At 45.9% G+C, this 22,427-nt stretch overlaps 4 protein-coding genes across 4 annotated transcripts in view; 3 read left to right on the top strand and 1 right to left on the bottom strand.

Moving 5' to 3' along the window:
• Positions 1 to 6,880, bottom strand: part of LOC135368385 (nose resistant to fluoxetine protein 6-like) — a 44,750-nt gene extending 37,870 nt beyond the window's left edge. The window contains exon 1 of the mRNA XM_064601602.1: positions 6,782 to 6,880. The gene's annotated coding sequence lies outside the window, so the exon portion shown is untranslated. The remainder of the gene's footprint in view (positions 1 to 6,781) is intronic.
• On the top strand, positions 1,644 to 4,399 carry LOC135368384 (conserved oligomeric Golgi complex subunit 6-like). Its single transcript, XM_064601601.1, has 2 exons — positions 1,644 to 2,988; positions 3,390 to 4,399. Exons 1-2 carry the CDS (start codon positions 1,744 to 1,746, stop codon positions 4,071 to 4,073), a joined length of 1,929 nt encoding a protein of 642 aa, XP_064457671.1. The 5' UTR covers positions 1,644 to 1,743; the 3' UTR covers positions 4,074 to 4,399.
• On the top strand, positions 5,891 to 13,142 carry LOC135368388 (GDP-fucose protein O-fucosyltransferase 1-like). The gene is made up of 7 exons (XM_064601604.1): positions 5,891 to 6,105; positions 6,405 to 6,520; positions 7,848 to 7,971; positions 8,077 to 8,245; positions 9,605 to 9,800; positions 10,572 to 10,805; positions 12,655 to 13,142. Exons 1-7 carry the CDS (start codon positions 5,937 to 5,939, stop codon positions 12,853 to 12,855), a joined length of 1,209 nt encoding a protein of 402 aa, XP_064457674.1. The 5' UTR covers positions 5,891 to 5,936; the 3' UTR covers positions 12,856 to 13,142.
• Positions 13,143 to 16,452: 3,310 nt separating this feature from the next.
• Positions 16,453 to 17,660, top strand: LOC135368383 (immediate early response gene 2 protein-like). The gene has a single exon (XM_064601600.1). The coding sequence runs from the start codon at positions 16,598 to 16,600 to the stop codon at positions 17,435 to 17,437; it is 840 nt and encodes a 279-aa protein (XP_064457670.1). The 5' UTR covers positions 16,453 to 16,597; the 3' UTR covers positions 17,438 to 17,660.
• The last annotated feature ends 4,767 nt before the right edge of the window (positions 17,661 to 22,427 follow it).

Raw genomic sequence — 22,427 nt, 5'->3', positions numbered from 1 at the left:
TTCCATACCTCGCGGACCACCACTGCATTAGCTGAAGCTCCACTGGGCCAACTTATTCAAATATGCAGCTGCTCTTTGAGCTTTTCCTCGCAATCTTTGTTCATAGCCCTGGAGACCATTTTGTGTGAGTTCTATTTCCACGCCAAGGTAGACGTATGTTTCCTGATATGAAATGCACGAGTCTTGGATTGTGAGCTCCAGATTGTTCTCTTGTCCTGCTAAACACATAACCGCAGATTTCGTGGTGTTGAGATGTAGACCTTGCCCTTCTGCCCATTCTCTACACTGATTAAGCATTTCCTGCAATTCCCGTTTGCTTTCGGCGATCAGTACTAAGTCATCCGCGTATAGTAAGCCTGGAATTCTAACTACCCTTTGGGTTTCAGCCTCCCAATATTTCAATTTGACCCCCATGTCTGACTTTGTAAGTTTATCTTCCAGCTCCGCCATGTACAAGTTGAACAGCACTGGGGACAACGGGCAGCCTTGTCTTAGCCCCATCTTAATTTCAACTGTTCCCGTCAATCGTCCCTTCCACTTTGCTGCTGCAGTGGCGCCACCATAAATTGCCTGGATGATGCTTGTGGTCTCTTCCGTAATGTTGTGTCTCTTGAGTGCTTGCCGCTGTGGCGACTGCTGACATGGTTGCCAGCTTACTAACGTCGTACGTAACCAGTCGTGTGCCGAAAGATAGCCAAAATTAGCCCCATACGGCAAACATATTCAAATAATAAGCATAGAACGCGGTGCGAGAAAATGATAATGCTGTCATCATCTCACACACCATGGAAGGCCTGGATATGCGGGAAGACGAAGGACGTCTTGGAAAGTATTTTGGGTCAATTTCGCAATGAATCGGGTCGTGCACCAAAAGTCGGCGAGGTGGCTTTGCGATTGCGGGTATTGTGGGTATAACCGCGCACAGCCGTTTGCGTAAACGTTTCATCTGCTGAATTTGGTGTAAAGTACTAATCTGGAGTAATTTGAATGCTTCAGCGCTTGTAAGCGATCATAGCAGATCCCCCCCCCCCCCCGTATAAAAATGTGTGCATGTTAGAACCACTGGCGTGCCAGGAGGGGATTGTTCCGTGTGTGCACCTCCTCCCCCACCCCCCGAACCACGCACGCACACACACACACCGAACTGGTACCTTTGGTTGTACATTGAGAAAGCGAAATGAGGGGAAATATTCCTCCCCCGTGCAGTGTCCCCCTCCCGAGATATTTTTCTGGCTACGCCGCTGGTTAGAATTGAACCGTTCCAAAAGCATGTCCAAGACTGCAATGTTATGACACTCATGCACCTTATCAGATTTTACACTTGATGAACTGTAGTTAATTTCACAAAATAGGAAAAATGGCGGCATGCTGGTGGGGCTGCGTCACATTGTCACGATAGAACCTTGAGCCTGAGGACGAAAAGAACTCACACATACACACAAGAGTTGAGAACCAGCGAATGCTGGTTTGCTATTTGCTAGTTATGAGCCTTTGCCTGTGTGTGCGTGTATCCTTTTCGTCCGCAAGGTTCCGTTGTGATGCTGTAGCTGCAGCTATGAACTGCAGTGAGTCCCAGCGATCTCAGCTCCATCGACAAGCGCACCAGCATAGCCGCCATAGCCGTAGCCGTAGCCCATGGAGGAAGCCGTAGCCAAAGCAAATCGAATCCTGATAACCAGCAGCTGCCGTCGTGTTGTGTTTCGTAGTGTTTTTACACTTGTGCGGCCCTTGCGCTGGTATAGCATGGCTCTAGCCAAGGAAACTGAAACAGAGAACATGGAAAAATTACATCAAGATAACCCGTTAACGCGAAAGCTAAACAAACTCCTAGAAGTTCGTCTGGAAAACGACGAGACAACGTTGGACGCATTGAGCTCGCTCTCCGAGTTCTTTCTGGAAAATAATATACGTACACGACGCAACCTAAGGGGAGACATAGAAAAACGCAGTCTAGCTATCAATGAAGAATTTTTACAGTCTTTTCGAGATGTGAAGGAGTCCCTCGATGGCTTATGCGATGACATCAACGCCATGAACTCCTGTTGCAAAGACATGATGGACAAGCTAAACACTACGAAATCTCAAACCAACGACTTAATCAGTCAAACAACTAAACTGAAGGCGGAAGGTCAGCGGTTACAACAACGGTATGAAGTCTCTCAAGCATTTCTTGATACGTTTCAGCTGAAACCCGAAGAGCTGAAGGTACTCCGAGGTGGCCGTGATGGCAGTTTGGACGATAATTTTTTCCTCGTCCTAGCGCGGATAAAGAAGATCCACAGTGATTGCAAAGTACTTCTGCGCAGCAGCCAGGCAACTGCAGGTCTGGAAATTATGGAAACGATGGCGTTGCACCAAGAAGCAGCTTATGAACGTCTTTACAGGTGGATACAAAATGAGTGCAGACTGTTGACGGGCGAAGCGTCCGATTGCAATCCCAGGCTGTGCGAAGGCTTTGCAAGTCTCGAAGATAGACCCATACTATTTAAGTATTCGCTCGACGAATGCAGTAATGCGAGGCGAGCATCTGTTGTTCGAAATTTTATCGACGCTTTGACTCGAGGTGGACCAGGGGGGAACCCCCGTCCGATTGAGGTCTACTCGAGAGACGCCTTACGTTATGTGGGAGACATGCTTGCCTGGGTGCACCAGTGCACTGCCTCCGAGAAGGAGATGCTAGAGAACCTTCTCAAGAAGTGTGACAAAGCAAATTTGGAAGAAGCTGTTAGAATGGCGCTCTCCCACATCACGGAAGGTTTGTGCCGTCCACTGAAGGTTCGAATTGAGCAAGTCATCGTCTCGGAAGCGGGAGCAGTAACGCTATACAAGCTGAAGAGCCTCCTGCAGTTCTACAAGCAGACCATACAGGGTTACTGCACGCTGTCCAGTGACTGTCCATTGCTGCTGTGCCTCGATGACATGATGACGTTGTCACAAAAGATGTTCGACAACAGTCTCACTTGCCATTGTAGCCAGATGCTAGAAAAGGTGTGTGCTTGCTTTCTAATGTCGGTACCTTTGACCTATCTCCTGTATGTTCTTATACATGACATTCTCGGGTAAACATAAACAAGCCCCCGCCACAGCTTCCGGTGCCATGAAGACTTTCGGTCCTTCCGCAACTAAGGATGCACCGAACCACCCGCCACGCAGATATATATCTTTCGCTTTCCCGATTTGTAGAAAACAGGATGCGTACGCCTTTTTGTGGCAATTTGGATTGCCACAAAAAGGTGTATATGACCCTCTCTGTATAGGGGAGAGGCCGCATCTTAATACAGACTAATCACAAAAACTGTCATTCTTATCAGTCATCGTTATCTCTTAATTCCACGAACTCCCAACCAGTGTATCTTGTCCTCACTTTTTACGTGTATAACTTCTTGCAGGCCGAGCTTCCTCCAAGTGACTTGGGTCCTCCCGAAGCCCTTCAGTCCATGTTGACGCTGATCCGCGATCTTCTCTCCTGCCAGGATGCGTGTCTCGTTTCGGTAGACGACCGCCGCCATGATGTTCCGTCTGTTCTGGACCTGACCGTGGACCCAGCCCTGCAGATGTGCCACCTTTCTGCCAGCAAGCTTTCGCCTGCGGACATGGCCGTGTACCTTGCAAACTGCGTCCACCTCGTCTATACCACTATCACGCTCTTTGAGTTCACGGAGCCAAAGCTAGAAATGCTGCAGGCCCAGATGGATGCCCATTTGGACACTCTGGTCAGTGAACAGAGCTCTTTTCTTATCAGCAACCTGGGCATGAGTACTCTGTACAGGGTACTGCAGGAAAACCACCCCGGTGCGCTTTCTACGCTCCCTGGCTGCGATACGATTGCGGTGCGGAGCGTGGGTGCAAAACTGCAGGACTTTGTGGAAAGTCCCGACTCCTTCACTATTCCTCAGGCCATGCTCTTGATAAGCTCGGTGCACAGGCAGCAGCTCAGGAAACGAGTCCTCGAAGTGCTGTGCGCGATATACGACACTCTTTACGGGGCTGTTAATGAAGAGAAGAATGGGTATGCGGAGCCAGCAATGTTGTTACCGCTCAGCCCAAGTGAAGTGCAGAGCAGGCTATTGTAGTGCTTTTTCTTTTTTTTCTTCCCGTTGACCTTAATTGTTGAAGTGGGTAAGCACAGCACAGTGTGAAAGTGGGAGTAAGTCCTTGTCTTCCCCACTATCACGTGCCACTTTGGTCAGCACGGTGGCGCATCATCGTGACAATGCATTCCAAAATAGGACGGTGCCGTAGTCAGGATGGTTTTCTTTGAGGTGCAAAATACTGGGAAGATGGGTGCAGGAAGAAAGAAATGGGCAATCACCGAAATGTATGTGGGGGAATATGGCATGGTGTATAAATAAATGCTGTGCATGCTGCCGTGTGGTATTAGCATGCTCGATACAGTGCAGTCGTTAGCGTACATGAGGTCTTAATTTTATAAACTACCTTGTATTTCCCAGTGCAGTGGGAATGGGGATCTGTCTTTTTAAGGAAGGGGAAGGTGGAGCTATGCAGTGTATAGGTCTACTCATAGCAGGTCTAGAGCCGGACACCAGCGTCTTGCAAAGTATATTTCCATTTTCCTTCATTTATGTTGAGAACATGCATATCTTAACGCATATCCTCTGCTTTGCTGGTGTTAAAGCGGCACTAAAATGTAATAATTTCTCCTCACGTAATGAAACATTTCGTTACCTTGACATTAACACAAAAGCAACAGGATTGATCCGTTGCGTCATTCGTGATTTATGAGTGAAAGAAACCATAATTTATGCTTTCCCTCTCCTTCTCAAGAAAGCGGACAATGAAGAATGGGCTCTCATTGGTCACGTCAAAGGAGTTGTCCAATCATCGCGGGAGATCGTTTGAGGAAACCAATCAGAGTTCTCCTATCCACCTGGGCAACAGCCAAAGGCACAGGCTTTCCCAGCATTTTTTCCAGATGAGGGCAAAGAGCGTTCAGGGACGGTGACAAAGCGTGCACCCAATAGACCCACTAGTCAATAGAACGACGATAGCTGAAACCTCTTATACCTGGCGCTCCGAAACCTCTGGTGCTGGAAAAGGGCTGCGCTGTGCCCTCCCGTCACCACCTCGCAGATTGAAAACTCTCCGCCTATGGCCAACAGCACATGATACACGGTTAATGTCAGGTTATTTGCAGGAGACCTGTGACATGCGCATGTTATTTTAAAGCGCTGCTGTAAAGCATGCAAGAGCGTTGGAAGTCCAGCGCCAAGGGGCGCTAGCCAGGGGAGTTCGAAGTTTCAAACGATTTATCCAGACCCCCTAACACCCCCAAATGTTTTGTGACACCCCCCCTTTCGTTCACTGTGCACCCCCTACGGGGAGGACTTTGTTTTTGTTATTAACAGAAGTGGCTGCACTGGCGATTTGTAACCCCTCCCCCCCCCCACACACACACACACTCCTTTCTTTTGTCGCCTGGCCAAGGGATGTGTGTGTGTGACTACACCAGTTGTCAAGGTGGTAGCCAGAAAATAGTTTGGAGGGGGGGGGCGTTGTATTCTGTCCTTGTTTCCTTCTCCCAAATGCACAACAAAAGGGACGGTTTGGGGGGTTTAAACCCCCAAAACCACCCCCTGGCTATGCCCCTGCCAGTAGTATATCCAGAACTGCAAGCTCGGGGGGGGGGGGGGGGGCAAAAATTGGGGTGCAGTTACATTCTAACACTGGCACACAGGAAATAAATTTGGGGTTTTTGCCAGACATCTGGGGGGTGTTTGTGGGGGGGTCTGGATTTTTCACTGCACTACACACATTTTTTTTTTTTTTCGTAACACCACGCCCCCGAGCCTTTGGTAGTGCATTTGGGAAAGTGTAAACGGGGGTGAAATCCACATAAATTTCCCGTAGAGCGCCTCAAAAAATATTTTTTCGGGCAACGCTGCTTGTCTGTGTGATTTGCATTTGTCACATACGACATGGCAGGCCGCGTGGCTGGCGTGGCGCCAAAGTCGAATATGGCGGCTTCCAGGCTGTTCGTTGCTTTCCGGTTTCATTCATTATTCGTTTTGATATGTGAAAGCTTATTGCATTGGCAGCTAACAGGAGCCACGCATAATGGATACGTTATGTACTGTCCGTGCATGGGTAAGAGTGGCAATTCTAACCTCTTTCTCTAACATATCTTTCATCGCAAACTTGTACGTGGCGCTTTGTGATTTTGCGGCTTGTAGTGCTCAATCGTGGGCTGCTTCAAATGTTGCGTTCTACCTGGCGTTACATAACATTTCTGCATCGGGTCACTAAAGGAGAGATTTCTGATAAAGTGGCACAAATGCGAGCCTGAGTGTGGGCACACGCTCGGGCTTTCTCAGACGAGGTTCCGCTTTGTTCAGTAAGGTGACATCTGCTTTCGTCGGTGACGCGGATTGCCACTTCCCTTTCAGGGAGGTTCGGAAATCAAGCAGATCACTTTCTTGGAGCCCTGGCCTTCGCTCGTGGGATCAACCGCACACTTGTGTTGCCTCCATGGGTGGAATACAGGACAGGCGAACCCAAATCAGTAAGTTGAGCAGCTCGGATATGATATTCCGTATTACCAAGGACCCGCAGAATGGTGACGCCACTCTGATATTATCGGTCTCCTTGAGAACAGTGCCTTTTCTTATACAAACACCAAACATCACCTGTAGAAACTCGCTGTATGCGCAGAACTCCGAGAATTTGGCATGTCTAAGGTCTAAACATGACATCCGCAGTATTGCAGTCACATCAAATGAAACACAGATTTTGTGTTTTGAACAGAAATGAGCATTCTACGTACTGTGCAGTGTTTAGAGGTGTGCAGGTGCTACGTGGTAACTGCCCTGCTTGGGACAAGTTTATGATGTACTTTGAAGCAGCCCGAGAACAAGGACACACACAACACCGCTGCAACACTGCTTGTGTCTTGCGTCTTTGTTCTCGGGCTACTCCAAAGTACATCATGTGATACGAACTACCCCCTTTTTGCAGATTAATAAGTTTATGATGCACAAACAATGTTACGGTACACCTTATGAGGGTTCGCAAATTCTTGAATACAGATACTCACTGCTTCCATCTGTGACGAGTGGCAACTTGTCACTCATGAACGTTATGCATGCATATTGAGTGTAGCAGCACCAGCAAGACGAACATGCTGCAAGAAGCACATAATTGGAATGTGCAAAGAGAATTCCAGAGTGGAATCTTCAATTATGCACGTACACATAGATAATCTGTTAACTTGTGTGCAGCCACTCTGTTGCATTGGAGACAGACCTTGCACAAGCTGCACCTCACACAGTGCTAAACTCGACATATTTGCAGATCTTTCTGCATTTATTTCTTGTATGACAAGCATATATAGGTAGCATTTACAGTGTAACATAAACATCTATTTGACTGTCTTGCCTGTACCATAACCATCTATTCGACTTCTGTTTCTTAGCATTGTTTGTTAGTAGTGTTGAAGTGCACCTCTGCTTAGACTTTTGCCGTTGGTGGGCACTTGTCAAAGATAAATATACAAATAAACGCTACACTGCTGCTCAGCGGGACAGATGCCATTATTTTGTTCCTTCGTTGAGTCTCAAACCTGTATTGTAAATGGCTGTAGCACCATTCTAGATAGTAAGACAATGAAGTGTGATTGAGGCAATTTTTTTTTATCATTTGCATTTTTGTCAGTGTTCTCAGGGAGTCTGAAGTGATTATACTTGTAGCTGCCAAGCGGTTCAAATCAGATCTATGTCAGTTTTTTTTTATATGTCTCACTTGTCTTCTGCTTTTGCGCGTTTTTCAGGTCTTGTTCTTATGTTTTTACTTGCGTGATTTTTTTTCCTCACAAATTGTCTAAATAATTTCAGGTACAAGTTCCCTTTGACACTTACTTCAAAGTAAAACCACTACAAGCATATCACGATGTAATTACCATGGAGAAATTTATGAAAGAGTTGGCTCCTTCTATTTGGCCTCCAGGCAAGAGGACAGGTAACGGAGATTTGTGAATTACGGCAAGGCCAGGGCTACATTCACTAAACATTTCACACCGCAGCTCAAATTTTTAGTCCATCTTGTGCTTTCTACTTGTTTCAGTGTTTTGTTACCAGAAAAGAGGTGAAAGTGAATCATGCAACGCCAAGGAGGGCAATCCGTTCGGACCCTTCTGGGACACATTCAACATAGATTTCGATGCGTCTGAGTTCTATGGACCATTGCAGTACGACATTCATTACGGTGACATGGCCCAATTATGGAACAAACGGTAAGATAAATGCCAATATTGGTACGCTAGGTAGGGCGACCAAGCTGTCTTCTAAGATGGTCTAAGTAAGGCGATACTGCCCAGCTTACACTGTTTGCTGAAAATAATTGCCCAGCAACCGTTACTTAGCATGATGTTACTACCGGTAGTTCCTTGCTTTGCTCTGCCAAACATACAGAGCACGGGTTCAACACAAAACTTGCCGGTTATATTTTATGATATCTCTCTCTCTGAGATAAAGGTGACTGATGACCGTTTGGTCATCAGTCACCTTTATTTCAGTCACCCATCCCGTGAAGTTCTGTGGTGCGCGGTAGCTCATGCTTACATAAACGTGAAACTGATATTGGATGTGAGCATGCTGTTTATCTATGACACTCAGCTGGATGTAATTTTGCGTAAAGCATGGACCTGCGACTTAAAGTCAAATACCACCATAATCTCAAAATCAATTGACAGCTCCAAGCTGACCCTTTAAGGCTGTGTACAGAAGTAAACATACTGGTCAGTCCAGTCATGTCTTTTGTAAGGCTTGTAAGTTACATTGCAATCGGAGAATGTCGACGCCGAGTGAGTATGGTCAACACGACTGACAAAAAGGTGAAAACATTACAAACTATTTTTTATTGCAATAAACTTTAGTTTCCGTGTTCTTATCTTTACATTGCCTGCGTCAGCTCTCTTTTTAGAGTAAACAACCAAACATGTTCCAGCTTATTTAAAGGGGTCGTGAAACCATCCAAACTTTCAAACGCTGTACATATTGATTTATCTGTATGAAGCATGCACATCAAAATGCTATGCTTCTGAGATTTCGTGTTTTTGAAGTTCTTGCACTCCGATGGTGACTCGCCACTCATCACCCCCTCGCCTATTGTGGGAGTGACATTTCGGAGTGTAAAAGGGAAGTGCATACCTTTCCGTTTCCATGGCGACATAGCCGGTTGTGAAGAGCGATCCGGCCACCAGAGAACGGCCTTCGATATGGTGACCTTCGGGTGTACTTGCATAGTGCTCACCATACTTCGGGCAAGCATGCGCAGATAAAATATCCGTCTGACAGTCGACACTGCCGTCTGTCTGTCGACGTCTCTCGCTTCTTCTTGCTTCTCGACGGTTCAGCGCCACCGTCGACGGTGGCTTGAAAAACAAAATGAAAGTTTTAAAAACCCGTAATAGTTACTAAACTTGTTCCCAGTTTGTTAACCCAGTTAATAAACGTGTTCAAATGTGGAACTTCGTGTGTCGAATCCATGGATTACAACGTACGAGACGGATGCATACATATAATGGGTTGCATGTGGTGTATCAACCCATTCAAAAAGTTGCTGATACTGCGTTTGTAAATCATCTCCATAGGTACCCTGCAAGCGAGTACCCTGTGCTTGCCTTCATGGGAGCGCCAGCATCATTTCCAGTGCAAGAGGAAAATCTGGCCCTTCATTCGCATCTCATGTGGAGCGACATGGTTTTGAACAGGGCAAAACATTTCATCAGGACTGTCCTACCTAAGGGCCCCTTTGTGGGGATCCACTTGAGGAATGGAGTAGATTGGGTATGTTGCCATTACATACTACCTGCGGGTGTCATTACGGACAGCTAGGGGACACTCCTCCCTCGGAAAATAGTCATGAGGTGCCCCCATGACATCACTAGGGCCAGAATTTTTAGGCATTCAGACTGAAAAAGCACCAAGATAAGCAGTAAAAAGATAAAGTAGGCACGTTTTCCTAAGGATGTACATTGACTTTCTTGCGAAGCTCGTCACGATACGCTGTGCTGGTGCTTGCGCTCGTTTAAATAATGTGATATACTACGCAGGCTTCAACCCCTTGTACCACAATACGGCACCACCACTTTTGGCACTGCTATTTTAGAGGCTCATTGTCCTGAAAGTACGCTGTAACGAATCATGTTTTCGGTATCCCAGACGGCCGTGAAGGTTATTCCCTTCTCCTATCCCAATCTGAACGAAAGAGAGATTAGGAAAGGACTTACTAGACAAGAGGAGAAACAAAAACACCCGATAACACCCAAAGGCACAATTATCACCAGATTTCTCCCCGAATTACAGATTTAAAAATAGAGCCCGATTTTTACCCCCTGAATCTGAGAAAGGCATTTAACCCGAAAAGGTCACTCCCTACATATAAGTTGACTTATCCCCTTATTGCATACAGAGATTCAATTGTGGTCCGCCCCAGTGCTTGTGAGCGTGCTCATGAGTGAGCTTCATCAGGGTATTGTTGTCACTGCTGACTGATACACATGCAATTTCCTTCCAGTATATATTTGCTTATCTCCTACACTTCTCTTTTACTTGCAGTCTAGGGCATGTGAACACGTAGAGGGTAGCCCACTGCTGTTTTCTGCTCCACAGTGTGCTGGCTACCATGGTGAAAAAGGATCCATCAACGCCGAAGTCTGCTTCCCATCGAAGGATACCGTATTGAAGCAGATCAGACGAGTCGTCAGAGCCCTCAAGGCCAGAGCTGTGTTTGTGGCGTCCGATAACAACCACATGATAACAGATATCACTGAAGCACTCAAGCTACACAAGGTGATGGCGAAATCTTGCTTCTTAGGCTCGTACGTTTTCTCGTAGTGATGCAGGGGCATTCTTTATTTGTGTGCTGTCACGACTTATACCCGGATGTCACCATAATAATCAGAACCTTATCCACCCTTAGCTTCTGCATATCAGAAGTTTCGATCCTCATCATTTTGTTGTCTGGTGTGTACTGGTTGCACACTTTGCAACATCCATAATTAGAGCCTGAAGTTCTAGGGTTTAACCCGATTCTTCCCTGAATTGAAGGTTGCCTCTTTAAGGTGAAACCCGATTTTTACCCGGCAAATTGCTCTCACTGAGACGTCAGTAGGAATGCACATGAACTTGTTTGGCAGCAAACGCAGTTACATCACCATTTGTACCGAACCAGTTCAGTTAGTTTGAGTAACTGAGCCCGTTTTCTCCTCGAATTCAGTGTACTGGAAGTTTTCCAACCCGAATTTGTATGAATTTAGAGCACACGTTTATTTACCCGATTTTTACTCCCCGAATTTAGAAAAACATATTTCCCAAAAACTTCGGGCTCTATCCATGAAAACATGTTTCGCAGGTACTGGAATGTTTAGAGACTGATACACCCCCGTTATATCAGTTGGATGTTCCTTCAATACATCACCTAACAAGTCTACATTGTCAGTGATGGAACTGCTCCGCCAAAAAAGCAGATCCTGCTACATGCTGCTAATAACTAGCGTTTTTCTGACTTATTGCACCATGTTGGCTCCAAAAGTGACTGCAGTGAATGTGAAGGAAAAGCTGTGTGAGTGCTAAAAAAAGCTAGTGACACATAGTTAGAGCCTGAAGTTTTAGAGTTTTACCCGATTCTTCCCCGAATTTGCACCCCGAATTGAAGGTTGCCTCTTTAGGGTGGAACCCGATTTTGACCAGGCAAATTGCCCTCTCTGGGATGTATGTAGGAATGAACCAACTTACTTGTTTGGCGGGAAAATGCAGTTACATCACCGTTTGTACCAAACCGCTACAGTTAGTTTGAATAACTGAGCCCGATTTCTCCCCAATTTTAGCGTAATGGAAGTTTTTACACCCAAATTCGCATGGATTTAGTGCACATGTTTATTTACCCGATTTTAACCCCCCGAATTTAGAAAAAAATATTTCCCGAAAACTTCAGGCTCTACACATAGTCGAAACCTGCAAAACGATACACGCTTAAGAACGAGCAAGTCACGAGTGTGTACGTAATTTCACACACATAATCCAGCCTTCGTTGTCATCGTATTTGAGATGCAACGGCACTTGAATGTGTTCGTCGCGCTCCAACTCTTTCGAGCCTTGAAGCTCTGAGAAACTATAAATAGTGCATCCTGCTAGTTGTATGTTCTGACCTTTCATGTAAAGTTTAGTGCTCTGTCCTTCCTCGAAATAAATTGTGAGGAGTGCGTTTGAAACGTTTCCTATTTAGTTGCGTGATGGCACGCGAGGCCAGTGGTTTACGTAATCTTATGACAGCAACAACTTTGTGACATAGTGCAGTGTTAACACCGTATGCAATGAAATTAGGAGTCTGTACACTGATTCATGGGCTGTAAAAGCTGCTACAAAACTGGATTTGTCCTGCTCCAAGAGCTGCAAGGGGCAGCTTCTTGTCTTGACTGTGTTGGGTGTGCAGCACAAGCTCACATTGCTGTATTTCTGTGACCACTATCATTTGACCACAGTGTAACATCTCTGAATATGCCTGTTAGACTTCCAATTTGCTTCCCATGCTTTGACTTCCCATTGGCAAAACGTAGGAACATGCATAGTTTTTTTGTGTGGCAAATACTACAGTGTTCTCTTGTGGAATGGGTCTCATTGACAGTGACTCTCTGTGCAGGTGCAAGCATACAAGTACGAAAGCAGCAATCCTCATGTGGACCTCGCAATTCTAGGCCTTGCAAACCACTTTGTGGGGAACTGCGTCTCATCCTTCAGTGCCTTTGCCAAACGTGAACGTGATGTGAACGGATTGTCCAGCTCCTTCTGGGCATTCTCACCTGCACAAGGAGGAACACAGGCAGGCCATGACGAGCTGTGATTATGTACGGCAGATCTGAAAGCTGCAGTGCGCAAATGGGACACTTGGCCTCCACAGCACACGGAGGTATCCTGGCGGATTGAGCTCTGAACATACAGAGAGGAATGTGCCTCTAGTACCTGGGGTCCAGATTGGAAGGAGGGTGCACGAATACCGAAAGTGCCTGTCGCATGTGCTCAGTGCCACGAAGTGAAGGAGCCACGAAATACTGACACTTCAGGGCACACTTCCTGCACCTTCGTCCAGAAGTGATGCCGAGACGTAACATTAAAGGGACTATGGAATGATTTTTTTTTCTCATTTTTGTTGGACAAAAGAGATGTTACTTAAAGGGGAACTAAAATGCAAAAACAAGTTCACTTCAAATTACGTTACACGCTATGTTAATTTCGTACTTATCATAATTCCAAACTTTGATTACGTTACGAAGCTACAATCAAAATTATACCGGACTCTTCCTTGCTTCGACGCTAGGCAGAGAACGTCGTTTCAGCTCGTGCATCAGTATTTTTAGTCCGTGCTGCGCATGCCATGCCATGCAGCAGTCCCGGTGAAAAATATACTGTGCAATGCAAAGCGGACTGGCTTCGCTGTCCGAAGGACGGGAAGATAAATGTTGTCAGTGGAACATTTGCGAGAACTGTTGAGGGCTACAATTCAGTAGCCCACAACAGTTTGGCTAGTTGAATCAGTATTCAACTAGCCGTGAGTGAATCATGGCTAGTTTGAATACTAGCAAGTATTCAGTGATTCAGTATGAAAAGACGCAGCAGTGTGCATCATACCGCACATACGCAACAGTACTATCGGACCCGTTCCAAATCCATGCGCACACACATTAGGCATGCGCGCACTTCTCCTGCTGTCTCATTGGATCATCATAAGATGCCGCCAACGACAGCTGTTTTCATTGCGTTTTTCCTAAACGGTAGCGTTGTGTGAACTAATTTTGTTTGAATTGTACTATAATCGAAACACACTTTCATTCAAGAGCAAGTTCTTTTTCTTTCTTTTTTTTTCATTTCAGTGCCCCTTCAACACACAATCGAAGTTTTATGTTCTACAACCGAACAGTTCTTTCTTCTTTTTGCTAGATAATTTAAATGAAGTACTGAAAATCCTGGGAATGCCTGTGCCCAATTACATCATCCACAATGTCACCGCTCTCATCATGGGATGCAAATGAGTTGGCTCTACTCTCTGCAAGCTGTGTGCAATCCTATCCTAAGGATGCACCCAGGGTCACACATGTATTAGTCGAGAAGTAAGAGGAGGAATGCTAGAGGAAGGAAGGTGGAGGAGAGGTGTGGAAGCAACTTCAACTTCGCATGGTTAAAAAATGGCGCACTTTGACCGAGAAAGATTTATGGTGTGCAAGTTTCTGGAGCAAAAGAACCTTTTCCAGGAGGAGCTTTGTATGGTCTTTGAGAGATCTTATATTCCCTTTTAGAACAACAGTAAAGTATTTTACACAGGCAGTTGTGCCGAGATTTCGGTGCATGTGGGCAAAACTAATCTACAGATCGGCCACACTGGCATCGCTCATGATCACAGTTCTCTTGTGACGTAAAGCTGCAATTTATTTTAAAAAATATATTCAAAGTTGTGCAGATAGTTTCTTTAGAGAGACAGCCCCAACCATGTCCAAAAATAAGCCGCCAACAAGTTTTTCCTCATGATTTTTAGCACTGTAATCTTTTCAATAACATCTGCAGCCAATTATAATTGAATTTTGTTACCAATAGTTTCTCTCCTGCTACCATTAACAGGCTTCAGCCTTTGCACTGTGGAGAATCAGAGCTGCTGTTAGTTAAAAACATTCTTCCGTTGCCCAAGTTTATTGCATCCAAGAATGCAGAAGTCAACATCGGCATTTATGCAGGACCATCTCAAGGCAAGCGCCGGGCCTGGTGCTGTAAACCGATACGGTGCCTGATATAAAAATTTTGGAAGTGCGACAAAAAAAAAAAAAAAAAAAAGCACTGCGTCTGACTGCACTGCAAATGACTTGCGTCTCTTAGATGTCTCATGCAGCAGAGTTTCTGCAGTATGCCACAAAAGTTCATTTGCATTGTGGAAAATATTGTACACATGCTGCCTAGAGGCCTACTTCATAAACACATGGCAAAAGCTAATTAGAACACAGCAGATTTATAAGAAATATCTGTTTATGACATCATATGACATGACATGATTTAAAAACCATGATATGACAGCGCAGAAACAAAGACACGACAGACTATCCCACTTAGCTGCTTTGATATGCTTATGAAACCTGCACAGTGCCCCAATTAAGGTACCTTTCTAGATGCATTTGAGTGAGTTCCTCTTTACAAACCGAGTCTGCCTTGCAACGGTTGGTGCATGAAACACATCCTTCATTAGATGCCTTTTGCTAAAATTTAATACAGTGAACAGTGGAAAGACTCAAGTAAATTCCCATTCAATACTTTTGTATGCAACTTTTTCTCTTTTTCAGTTGAGAATCAAAATGAATGCAATACAACCAACCTGCTTTATGGTATGTAATGAGAACGAAGCGTGCAGATACAGAGTGTTTTTTTACAACCATACTCTTCTTTTGCCTTATCTGCTCACAAGACAATACGAATTTCCTTTTTATCGTACTGTTTGTGGGAAAAGAGCTAGCTGTCTCAGAACCAGTATACTGGATATTACCTAGGCAGCTGACGTAGCTGATTTTCTGCTCGTATCCTCGCATATTAGCAACAGGGATGAGCTTGTTGCTGAAAGGCAACTATTCGTCAGCGTAGCTATAGAGGTCCGAAGCAGCAGAAATGTTCCTCTAATCTTTCACTAGCGCTCACAATCTGCAAGTACAGGCTGAACATCCAGTTGATAACGCATTGTCTTATTAGCCGTCCACAAGACACCGCGTGTGCGAAGGGTAAGGGTTTGTCGGCCACTGACAATGCACCAGCCGCAAGAACGAACATGTCCAACCATATTACCTTAGATCTTACTGGACATGCATAGCGACCCATCTTGAAAAAGTGTGCCTACACAGAAAGTATTGTACTGCGCTACATAAAATTGCATTAGAATACCAAATCACAGATAATCATTGGGAAATAATGTACCACGCGTAGTACAAACTACCGTACACGGTATGTGGTTCACTGAACAGCGCCGAACGATGTCGAACGTTCACAATACGCATGTCAATGCGAGTGTGAGTACTAGGTACTCGCTAGAATGTGCGAAGAACGCTGAAACGTAGACAATTTTGACAAGGCTGAAATTTTCGAGTTGCTACTGTTCACACTAGCTGCAGCGACGCTCACGTTCGTCCGCAGACACAACTCAAAATCGTGCCTGGGCATGGATTTACGCACGGGGGAAACACAGGTCAGTGACGCTCCTTCGTTCCATTTTCCTTGCTTTGTTCTTCGCCGTGCCAAAAGACAGATACCTATCCGACGTCATATCCGCGTCCTTGAGGTGCGCAGCCCCTATTGGTAAAAAAAAATCGCGCGCGTTTCTCTCCCATCAGTTTCGCCCAATGTGATTGGTTCTCATAGTTGCTTTCGACGTCACTTCCTGCTGTTTATATAATTTTCCGAGTCACTTCCTGTAACGGTCAGTCTGTTGTTTGCCTTCTGCGTGGTGTGGCGTGTTTTTGGCGGCGTCCTACTTCACCATTAGATTTGTTTATTCGTTCAGTGACAGTCGCATTGGCATAAAGGAAGTTGTGTGGTGTCTCCAACGTCGACACTTTGTCATGGAGAACGACGCACAGAAGCTCATCGCCATTTCACTTGGAAAAATAGCTACATCGCGAAGCCAGCGTGGTGGACCAAGTTTGCATCGAAGCTTGCTTGTGGCTACTGTTCTGTACAAAGCTCGCACCACTTACGTCGATGAAGCTCCACAAGATCTAGGATCCCCTCCCGCCTTAGGCACGCCTTGCCACGAGGAGGCCGATGAAAATTTGGATGCTGCGTGCACTTCGTCAAACGAGGCCTCGTCGATTGCTAACCCTAACCGGCTGGTGACGGCCGCGTCACCTGTGACGTCACCGTACGAGGATTGCGATAGCACGGACAGTGATGAGCTCAGCGATGACAAGGAGAACGTACAGCCTGCGAGCAGCGGTGACCGTCAGGGCTTCGACACGGACCCACAACCCATGTCACGGTGTTTAAAGCGACGCAGGGCTCTTTCTGTGGAAGACGATGACTGTGGAAGTGGTAAACGTAGCAAGAGGGACGGCGCCCATTGGCGGCGGTCATCTTCACTGTGCTCCGTGGACTCTGATACGGACAGTGATACGGATTCTACGTTCGCAGCAGACTATGAATCGGAATTCGGTGTTAGCCCAACGGACGCTCCCATGGAAGTAGAGTCCATATCCAATTTAGTGTTAGCGTTTAATTCTGGTTTCAAGGGCCTGTCAGAGGCGACATGGGGTAGTGTTGTAGAAAATTGTGAACACTTGGACGACCACAAGCTGGCTCCTCTGCGGAGGGGAATTTCTCTTCCAGACCTGTGTGCCACACAGTCGGAAGTTCATAGGACTTCGTTCGAAATGTCACCAACGGCCTTGGCTCTTACAGTATGACAGTCGAGACGTTTTCGTTGTCTGTGGTGCTCATTTACAGTGGAGCTACATTGCCCTTTCGTCCTAGTCATGAAAGATGTTCACATTGTATATACGTGGTTTGACTGTCTCCGAGATGGATGTGTACATATTGCCCAGTTGTGATATATATGTATATTTTTCTACTGACTCAACGCAACACTTGCAAGCATGTCCTATTGTGAATAAATATGTGGACAGCTAATACTTCGTCCTGTGGTGGTTTTGTGGTGTGAATGCGAGGATAGCTACGTATGCCTGGACACCTGTCTTATTGGGTGCCGAATCCTTACGGAGACGGTGGCCTTGCGCCCAGTGCCGTTCCACGGAGAACTTGTTTGCGCCCGCGAGGTCATGCTAACCTAGCTCAGTCCAACGCTAGTGTCGTCCGTCACCCCGGTGCTTTGCAGCTGCCACACCAGTAGGGCGTGCAGAAACTGGTTTGCGCAGGTAGGCAGTGACGCGCAGTATCGCGTTTCCTGGTATGAGGTGACTCGAGAAAAACAGTGTGTTGCATGCTGGGAATATGCCTCTTAAAATATCGAAGTTATCGTGCTATTCGGACAACGTGTCTGTTTTGACACTTATTCGTCGTGGGAATCTCTAACTCGAAGCCTGGGCTTGGGCTAGAACGGAGGGACACAGGACAAACACCAAGCTTGTCCTGTGTCTGGCTTGTGTCCCTCCGTGTTCGCCCAAGCTCAGACTTCATCCTCGATGAATTTTATTTCCGTCCATTTTTGTCGTCGCCGGATTATGTTGGCTGTTCTGACGACTTTCACATTTTCTTGATGGCAACCGCATCAGACCACAACCTGACCCAAATGTTAGCGAGCGTTTTGTTGTAGCGTACGCAGGGAAATAGCGTGCTCACACTGCACACGCGCCAAAACAAAAACAAAAAAGGTCATGTATGTGCATGTGGATCGTGCACCCGCAATTACCTTGCCTACGCTACAGATAAAACTGTTGTAGTTATCAAAATCACGGCGATCTCGAAATTTTGCTTTTTGTGCGCACAGTCTGATAGCGGACGCAATCTCTTTCGATGACGTACTTTCCCCACAAATTTCCGGTGACCGAAGACGCACGCCGTGACGTTCAGGAATCAAGGTCAGCCCTGGAGTGTGCAATCCTGGAAAATTTCCACGGCGCACGAAGGTCTCGCATCTCAGATCGAAATGCGCACATTACTGAAGCGTAGCTGTCGCCATACGGATTGTAGGTTGCATCAGACTGTTTGCTTCCAAACCGCTGCCGTTCCCCAGGTATGCGGGGGTGTCGTTGCTGCTTGTGCTGTGCAATGTCGCTGTCCTGTGGTCGACGTTTTCGGAAATTGTGGAAGTGCCCGTGTCTCGGATACTCGCCTTGTCGTTGCTAGAATCGGCTGAACTTAACGCGACACACGTCGGATATTTTCTTGGCTTAACCCTCGCAAAACGATGTTCACCGTTTTCCCTCTTGAGTGTTTCGGGGTTTGCTCACTCCTCAAACGCAAGGATTTTGTTCCCCCATATGGAAAGTAATTGTTCTGAGGCTGGAACAAATAAAGGGACAAGTACAACACAGGCCTGAAGGTGCCTAGGGACATGAACAGTTGATATATGTCGAATTGGTATAGGCGCTCGGAGATGCGCGGTTCAAATCCCGCCGCATGTCTGGCTTTTTCGACGACTGACATATTTCAACTGTTCGCGTTTCGCTTATCGTATCCGCACCAGCTAGCTCGCCTACTATTTCTCTGTTCCACGAAGATCCCCCGTTTGGTCAAAGTCGCGAAAGATACGCGGAGATTTGGCAGACGAGGGCAAAAGGAGGGTTTACTGATAACGAATGGTGTGTGCAGCTTTGGAGATACATAAAGCGAGCGTCGTGTTAGGGAGAGATATGCAGGTCTACAATTTTTAGATTGGCTGTCTCATTGCAAAAGTACGCAGGAAGAAGAACGCGTTGCAAGAAGTATGCATCAATACCGCAGCATAGCGTTACGTATAGTACCTGCCAATGTACCAGTACTAGTAGTACAAGTACTGCCATGACGCTGACAGCGTTTAATTTGTCTGTGTGTGTCTGAAGAGGGGGGGGGGGGGCTATGAAACCGTCGGGAATGAGTGGTGCAGCTGCACCACGTGTACCTCATAAATTTCGAAGGAGAGAACAGAGAATAATTGATGCGAAGGAAGCTCCTAATACCGCATATTGGCACGGGATCACGTGATATTCCTTCAAAGGTGGACACTTTTGTTCTCACACACACACACGCATATTTGAGGTTTTGCTGGGTCCATGAAACGGAAGTTTGAAAAATATGAAGTTTTGAGTAAGCAGAGGATATGTTAGGCTGGTAATTCGCTGTAAAACAATTTGTTCGTCTGGATTTCTCACGGGCCGGTCGCCAAGAAGAACAGCACATCCTCCGAGAAAACATAATGCTGACAAAAGACCGGCCCTGGATGAGACGCAAGCTTTTACACGGGTGTAAACTTCGCATGGGGAAACTACTTCCGTTCGGGGGATGCGCATCCGGGTGAACAATGCACTTCCGACAAACTCCCCTCCCTGACGGGAGGTTCGACGGCGCTGCTTGCCGTAAGGTGGGAGACGCGAGCAAGTTCGATTTTTCGCGCCTCGGAGCTGCCATTTTTGCTCGAGTAGGACGCTATTATATCGCCGCGTTTGTTTGTATAGCTGTGCTATAGCAACGCCTGTACTTGCCATGCTCGTTTTCATACTTCCACTTTGTACACTTATAATGCTTATGGTTAACATACTTACGTGGCGAAGGGCCCGGGACTTTATGCACAAACATCTTCCGAAGTATGCGAAAAGAAGCGGTCAAATATGCTCGAAATATGCACAGCAAAATTCTCGTTTCATGAAACGTGATGCCAAGAGTATGGCACAAAAGCCTGTTGTATGCCACGAACCTCTTTGTGCAGCAAACAGAAACGGATCATAGAATGTTAAACGTACATGTCAAATGTCGCCTGCCATCGCGCAATTCAGCGTAACAGCTCAGAAGCAAGGAGCGAGCCGTAGTTAGAGAAAGCGTTGTGGTGAAGCGTTAGCAGCCTTTACATCACCTGCAAGCTGTTTAAAACAAGGCTATACTCGTGCAGCTGCGACACAGTATGTGTGTCCATAAGCTCTCCTAGAAAAGTGAGTGTGTCAGAGCTCAACCTGGCAGGAAACCCGGGAAGGCACACCAGAGCAAAGAAATGTGCAGTAGAAACATGTAAATGTGCATGAAGACACGCAGATACATGCTACCATGTGCACCTTTACAAATTCGGCAAAAATATGCATAACGAAACACATTTTTTCGTGCTCTCCGCGTGCTGGATAACGTGTCGGGAAACATCAGGGCACTGGCAGAGACGCCTACAAAAAAAAAAACAAAAAAAAGCATTTGCATAAAGTCCCGGGCCCAACTCATGACAGACATAGACATGCGTACATGCTGTCGTGACAGATCATGTTCAAAGATATGCCGGTGCACGAGCGGCGACCTTTGTGGCAGCGTACGAAAGCGATGGGATCTTTTCGGATGGCATTTCTCCCCCTTTGTTCCGCACTCTTTCAAAAAAACCCGCCGCCACTTCATCGCTTAGGCTATTAGTAACCCTTTTAGCGTGCGTCCTTGCTGACACGTTGTGCCGCATGTATGTTTTGTACAGCCTCGGCATGTGAGGATTCCGGACGAATATCGGGAGTCTGTCTGTCACTCCGTCGACATATAGGTGCCGACCGGGCTTGTAAAAATTATTTTTCAGAAGGAATTGAATTGCGATTGCACCTACGTCCTCATAAATGGAATTACAGAATCATAATTGCAACGTAATGACGAGAGTTATATATCCCTGAAAAGTAATTAAGTTACATTCATTTCAACGTATACTTTTCATGTAAACTTTATTGTTCTCCGAGGAACGCGCTACAAATATGGAAATATTTATTGCAAGCGCAAATGTAATTACTAGTGCAGTATGATGACTAGAAATCTATGCTTAGCAGAAACATAAGAACATCACTGAACTGAGGCTACATGAGCATCACAATTTGGTGAATGCCTTAAAAATAACGCAGTAAAATCTCCTGATGTAAACTTTATTGAAAAAGAAAAACTTTAGTGAAAAACGTTTTTCGCACACGAAGTGCGTAATTCAAAAGTAACTTTACTCACTAAGGTAATTACGATACACTGTGCGATAGAAAGTAGTCATGTAATTAAATACTCAGAATTTAATTTTTGAAGTGATTGGGTTACTTTGAATTCATTACTTCGCAGGTCTCGTGCCGACGCATCGATGTTACGGGGGAAAATCCACTTGCTTTCCTCCCACGTACGATAACACTTTCAGCAGTTAATAGAGAGTTTTAGTATATCGTACGCTGTCGCCTTTGCGTGCGTTATACAGGGTGTTCGCTCTAAAGTGTCCAGAACTTTTATTTAAAGCGAGCGATAAAATAGAAACGAGCGCTACTTTTCAGCTACTTGACTAAGAAACAGGTGCTACTAGTGAAGAAGTACCTGTTTCTTACTCAAGTAGCAGAAAAGTACCACTTGCTTTTCTTTTATCGCTCGCTTTAAATATAATTTCTGGACGCGTTGCATCAAACACCCTGTATAGGTGCACAACGCGAACGCTCTGCAAGCAAGATGGAAATGAGGTCGCGCCATTTCAAGAGACATAACAACAACAAATAAATCGTGACTATGACCTGACCGTGAAGAGACACGAATGTAACGCAGCTCAAGCAAAGCAAGCCTGCGCATGTCATTTATTGCGAAATAAAAGAAACAATGAAAGTGGGCAGGCCCACTCTAAGGGAAAAAAAGAAAGAGCCCCAAATAAGGCGTCCTGGAGTAGCCAGTCCCGCTTGGTCTGGAACTAACACCTCCATTTTTTCTTCTTTTGCCCATCAGTCAATGTAAAAAAAAAAAGAGAGTAATTTTATTCCCTTTGGGGAC

The sequence above is a fragment of the Ornithodoros turicata genome, chromosome 9, assembly GCF_037126465.1.
Source record: "Ornithodoros turicata isolate Travis chromosome 9, ASM3712646v1, whole genome shotgun sequence".
NCBI lineage: Eukaryota > Metazoa > Arthropoda > Arachnida > Ixodida > Argasidae > Ornithodoros > Ornithodoros turicata.
Note: the sequence above shows the minus strand (reverse complement) of the source record. Positions and strands in the feature narration are given on the sequence as shown.